The 6,233-nt window shown below is 65.9% G+C and overlaps 1 protein-coding gene across 1 annotated transcript in view; it reads left to right on the forward strand.

Moving 5' to 3' along the window:
• NECTIN1 (nectin cell adhesion molecule 1) overlaps positions 1-6,021 on the forward strand; it is a 62,518-nt gene extending 56,497 nt beyond the window's left edge. The window contains exon 6 of the mRNA XM_059707634.1: positions 2,507-6,021. Coding sequence (XP_059563617.1) covers positions 2,507-3,054 — 548 coding nt within the window. The 3' untranslated portion in view covers positions 3,055-6,021. The remainder of the gene's footprint in view (positions 1-2,506) is intronic.
• The last annotated feature ends 212 nt before the right edge of the window (positions 6,022-6,233 follow it).

Genomic DNA, 6,233 nt, shown 5'->3' on the forward strand with positions numbered 1-6,233 from the left:
GTGGATAGAGCATCAGCCTGCAGACCGAAGGGTCCCGGGTTCGATTCCAGTCAAGGGCATGTACCTTGGTTGCAGGCTCCTCCCCAGCCCCAGGTCAGGGTGCCTGTGGGAGGCAAGCAATCGATGTGTCTCTCACAATGGTGTGTCTCTCCCTTTCTCCCACTCTCTAAAACTCGTCTCCAGGAGTGCGAGTCCTGTCCCCTGTGGACACGAGCAAAGTAGGTGCTCAGCACATGCTTGCTGACCAGGTGGCCGGGCGGATGGACAGACGGAAGGATGAGTGCATGGGTGACGGGTGGAGCAGGTGAAGAGAGGAGAGAGCATCCAGCCTGGGTGGAAACTGGAGCGGCCACAGGGGGGGGAAGGTCACAGACAGGGGGAGGTCACAGGCAGGGGAAGGTCACAGGCAGGGGAAGGTCACAGGGGGAAGGTCACAGACGGGAAGGTCACAGGAGGGGAAGGTCACGGGGGGAAGGTCACAGGGGGGAAGGTCACGGGGGGAAGGTCACAGGGGGGAGGTCACAGACAGGGGAAGGTCACAGGGGGAAGGTCACAGACAGGGGAAGGTCACAGGGGGAAGGTCACAGACAGGGGAAGGTCACAGACAGGGGAGGTCACAGACAGGGGAAGGTCACAGACAGGGGAAGGTCACAGGGGGAAGGTCACAGACAGGGGAAGGTCACAGGGGGAAGGTCACAGACAGGGGAAGGTCACAGGGGGAAGGTCACAGACAGGGGAAGGTCACAGACAAGGGAAGGTCACAGGGGGAAGGTCACAGACAGGGGAAGGTCACAGGGGGAAGGTCACAGGAGGGGAAGGTCACAGACAGGGGGAGGTCACAGACAGGGGAAGGTCACAGGGGGAAGGTCACAGATGGGAAGGTCACAGGAGGGGAAGGTCACAGGGGGGAAGGTCACAGGGGTGAAGGTCACAGGGGGAGGTTACAGGCAGGGAGAGGTCACAGGAGGGGGAGGTCATGGGGGGAAGGTCACAGACAGGGGAAGGTCACAGGGGGGAGGTCACGGGGGGAAGGTCACAGACAGGTGAAGGTCACAGGGGGGGAAGGTCACAGACGGGGAGGTCACAGGCAGTGCAAGTTCCAGAAGAGGCCGCTGCCTCTCGGTGCCCCTCGTGGGGAGCATGTGTGAGACCAGAAGAACCTTGAGGCTCCAGAGATGCTGCCCTGGACGTGGGCAGTGAGCACAGATATTCAGTAGATAATCATTGGGCAGCCTGGCCGGTGTGGCTCAGTGGTTGAACGTTGACCTCTGAAGCAGGAGGCCAGGGTTCATTCCCGGTCAGGGCACAGGCCTGGGTTGCAGGCTCCATCCCCAGCGTGGGGCAAGCAGGAGGCAGCTGGTCCATGATTCCCTCTCATCATTGATGTTTCTCTCTCTCTCTCTCCCTCCCTTCCTCTCTGAAATCAATTTTTTAAAAAAACAGACTAGATTTAAAAATAAAAACCACTGGGCGGCCATGTGGGCACGTGCACGGAGGACACAATGGGGACGGGAGCTCTGCCGACTCCGCCTGTGGACACCTCCTCCGTGGGTGGCCCTTCCAGCCTGAGCCCTTGGAAGGACTTTTCCATCCTGGAACCTCCAGAAAGGAGGGCTATCCCGCCCAGGGCCCAGCCTCCAGGTGTGCCTGGACCTGCGCTGCTCCTCCGCCCGGCTGGCCGTGGTCTCCGGTGCCACCCTGTGGTGGTGCTGGGAACTGCCCCTCGGCCTCTGGCCTGGCCCCACTGGCCAGGAAAGTCACCTGCCCAGCCTCTTCCTTTCTCCTCTCTACCTTTCCTGCCTCTCACTTCCACTCTGTCCTCAGTGTGACCGTGTCATACACACACATTAGCATGGCACACGGCTCGCCATGGCACAGGGTGTGCGCCCAGGTGCCCTCTGTCCCCTGTAGTACCAAGTCCCATGCTCGCAGGCCCGTTCCCACACACCCTGGCTACCCCCACCCCGCCCCCCCCCCCCCCCGTGCCTGCAGGGCCAGCCCACAGCCCAGACCACAGCCCTCGTCTCTGGCACTTTGCTGGGCATCTACGGGCCAGCCCCCGGAGCCGGGCCTCCTCCTCATGCCCCAGGGGCAGGTGAAGCCAGGGGGCCGTGACCGCAGGTGTGGGCAGAGGCAGTGGTGACATTGGCAAGGGCTGGACGTGCAGGAGCCCTGGCTGCGTCACGGCCGCTGGCTGGGCAGGTCACTGAGCCTCTGGGCTCTCCCTGTGTTCACGGGCAGTGACAGCAGCCTGCTCCACGGGGAGACGTGGCCGTGCTGCATCGGTGGGCACGGGGTCAGGGTGGGCCGGCACCACAGCCAAGGAGGTGGGCACAGAGGCTCTGGGGCCGCGCAGCTGCCTCTGCCTCCCTTCGCCCTGCAGCCTTGGGTGGGGGGCGGGGCGCTGGGGTTGTCTGTCCCCGGGCCTTGGGCCCACTCCCTGGCCGGCCTCCCCCTTCCCTGCCAACGAGCGGACACTGACCACCCCCGTCTCTTCCTCCCCCAGAATTCCCCTACACCCCGTCGCCTTCGGAGCACGGGCGGCGGGCCGGGCCGGTGCCCACGGCCATCATCGGGGGCGTGGCGGGGAGCGTGCTGCTGCTGCTGCTGGTGGCCGGGGGCGCCGTGCTGGCCCTGCGCCGGCGCCGCCACACCTTCAAGGGCGACTACAGCACCAAGAAGCACGTGTACGGCAACGGCTACAGCAAGGCGGGCGTCCCCCAGCACCACCCGCCGCTGGGCCAGAGCCTGCAGTACCCCGACGACTCGGACGACGAGAAGAAGCCCGGCCCGCTGGGGGGCAGCAGCTGCGAAGAGGAGGAGGAGGAGGAGGGCGGCGGGGGGCGCGCGTGCAAGGTGGGGGGCGCGCACCCCAAGTACGACGAGGACGCCAAGCGGCCCTACTTCACGGTGGACGAGGCCCAGGCCTGTCAGGACGGCTACGGGGACCGGACCCTGGGCTACCAGTACGACCCCGAGCAGCTGGACTTGGCGGAGAACATGGTTTCTCAGAACGATGGGTCTTTCATTTCCAAGAAGGAGTGGTACGTGTAGTCCCTCCCAGAGCTCGGTCTGCGCCCCCTCCGCCCGCACGCCCCCGCCCCTCCCCAGCGACCCTCCCGGACCCCCAGGGACGGCCCACACGCCCTCCGGAGAGCCGGGGCCTGGGCAGAGCCCTGGTTCTGATCCCCGGTCCCACCCTCCCCGCGTGTCCTCTCTGTGGCCTGGACGTCGCTGCGCCTCCTGTGCCTGGCGGTGCCCTGCGCTGGTCTCACCTCGTGCACCTGGGCACCCAGCCCTCCAGGGCCCGGGAGCCCCCTCCCCACCCAACACTGGAATATCTCTGTTCTCCACTGGGGAGCAGGCCGGAGGGCCTCCCTGAGGAAGAGCCTCCCCCACACGCTGCTCCCCGTTCCCACGGAGAGGGCGCCCGGCCCGTGGGAGTGGACGCGGCCGGAGTTGGAGCCGGTCTAGACCCGAGAGGCAGGGGCGCGCCCAGGGCGCCGTGAGGCTGTTACAGAGACCGGAGGCCCCAGGGTCGTGGGCAGCGTGCTCTCCTGGGGAGGCTGGTGGCATATTCCCTCCTCGTCCTGCAGAGGGATGTCCTACACGACCCTCCTTGCCACCTCAGCCTGTCCCCACAGAGGGCGGCCACACCCCCACTCACCTCTACCGACACAGACACACGCCACCCGCGTCTGCTTCCGCACCCCTGGGTCACAGGCCTCCTCCCCTTCCCACCCGTGCTTCCCCCGGACCTCGGGCTGGCCCTGAACCGCTCCTTACAGCACCAAGCCTCTCGGATCTCCTTACCTAGCCAGTCCCAGCAACGCATTTCCTTGGGGTCAGGGTTGGGGTCCCTGAGTGAGAGGTGAGCGGCACCCATGTGGAGGGGGCACGGCCTGGGAGGAGGGAGCCTTGCGGGAGGAACTCAGACTCCGGAGGGTGTGGGGCGCACCTCACCCACTGAGGCCAGAAAGTGCGAGGGGACGCGGGAGCCGGGGGTACTGAGTCTGAAGCTCCTGCCTGCTCCTGCTCCCCACACCACTTCCTGCTCAGCTGTCCCTGGGCCTCTGGGAGAAGCTGTCCCTTTGAGCTGCATGTTCCGCGTGCATAGGCCCAAGTTCCTGTCAGTCACCCACCCCAGTCTCCACAGAGGAGCAAGGCCCGCCCCGCCCTTGGTCCCTCCTCAAAGTGCCTCAGGTCCTCCCTCTGCCCCTCACAGCCCCGGCTCTGGGTGGAGACACTGGGGTGGGGAGGCGGGGTCACACCTGCCCACTGGGGTTCTGGTGAACTTGGCCCAGCTGTCTGAAGCCCTATGGGATGGCAAGTGCTGGGAGGAGGGGCAGATGGCTCTGTGCCCCCCAGGCACCAGCTTGCCCTTCCTTAGGCTTCCCAAGGGAGGTCCCCCCCCCACCACCGCCCTATTTCTCCCTTCTCTGGTGCTGCTATGGGACCCCTGGCCAGCTCCTGGCAACCTTGGGCCCCGCAATTGGGCCACCCTCACCCGGCCCCCACGCCCCACCAGCCACCCAGTAGCCACGTAGCAGAGATCTGAAGCCATGGCAGCCCTGGGGCCACCCTCCCCTCAGCACTGAGGGTGCTGGATGGGATGCAGTCGGGGGAGAAAATTCTGGGGTCTTTCCAGCCACAGAGAAGAGGGAGGGAGGGAGGGAGGGAGGGGCTGCTTCTCCCAGCAGGATTAGCCCCCAGGGGAGGGGCCTTCTCCATGTGACAGCGCTGTCCATCCTATGGACAGTGACCCCACCCAGCTTCCTCACCCCAAGCAGGGGGAAATCCCGGGGGCCTACCTGGTGGAGGCATTCTCTGTCCCCTTGAAACCGTAAGACTGAAAGGATTCCTCCTCTGTTGATGCTACCACTGCCACCCCCTTTTCTCACTTGATGATGGACTTTGGAGGCCCCTGGGCCCAGCCAAAGCACGGAGCACCCCCCACCCCCCAGGACACCTCCACCCCCTCCCCCAAGCAAAGCACAAATCATGGTGCATGGGCCATGAGGGACCCCTGCCTGGCCGGGAGCCCGCTGCACCCTTCCCCCGGGAGAGCTGCCGCCCACGGCCAAAAGTGGGCGCAAGGCAGGGTCTGCACCGGGGCCTGGGGAGATGGGGTTTTCTGTGCCCAAGTCTGCAGGGAGCTGAGCTCGGCTGTGGGGCCCAGACAGCCCAGCTGGCCCGGGGAGCAGTGGCCCAGCGGGGGAAGGGGGGGCGGGCGGCATTGCTTCTCTGTGACACCAGCACCGCTGAGCCCCAGCCCGTCCTGGCTGGAGATGAGATGAACTTGGTATTCACGGTGCCAAGACCTCCCGCTGTCATCCTGCCTCTGGGTGCCCTGTCCCGGCCCACCCCGACCTCCCTGTACCCGTTTTCTTAAAATTTTGATACTGTTGTAACGCGGAGCAGACCACCGAGCCTCTCAGGAGGACGGTGTGAAGAGCGCAGCGCGGGGATGCGTGCGGGCGGCCTCCGCAGGCCCACACGGGCACGTGGGGCGCGTGCACCTCCGGCAGCCCCGGCACAGGCCCCGCACACTCACAGGCGTGCAGGCACCGGGCACCAGAGCAATGGGCAGAGGGCAGGCTCCCGGGAGCGCCAGCCCCTCCATGTGCCCAGGGCACTGGTGCCATCGACCTGCCACCCTCCAAGCGGAGGAACCAGGATGGGAGGGGGGGCCCTCCTCGCAGCAGCGGGAGGTCCCCGCAGCCCACGGGGAGGGCGCCTGGGCCTGGCTGCTCCTGCTGCTGCGAGGAGGGGGTTCTGGCCCCCCCCCCCAGAGGGCGTTGTTTTGTACAAATGAAAACAAGACCCGGGAGAAGCTGCCCCTCCCCTGAGCGCGATGCACAAGCTTTGCCTCGGTTTCTCCTCGCCATTTTCATCTTCGGTCCCAGGGGCGCCTCAGTCTCCTGGTTCCGACCCGGGGGTGTTGGCCTCGCCCCCTTTTACTTGTATTAGAAAAAACTCATGGTTTGAAAAATACTTTTTATAATAAAGTGTTGAAAACAATGCTGGCTGCTCGTGTCCCTCCTGCCCCCGGGGTGGTGCCCATCCTGACCGGCAGGGGCGCCGACGCCCAGGCCGAGGGGACCCAGCGGGCCACAGGCAAGAGCCCCCGGGAGCCCGGCCAGCGTGGCCGGGGGTTGGGCGGGAGGCCACGGTTCGATCCCACGGGGCACAGGCCCAGGGTGCGGACTTGATCCCCGTGGGGGGCGCGCAGG

Source organism: Myotis daubentonii, chromosome 9, assembly GCF_963259705.1.
Source record: "Myotis daubentonii chromosome 9, mMyoDau2.1, whole genome shotgun sequence".
NCBI classification, from domain to species: domain Eukaryota; kingdom Metazoa; phylum Chordata; class Mammalia; order Chiroptera; family Vespertilionidae; genus Myotis; species Myotis daubentonii.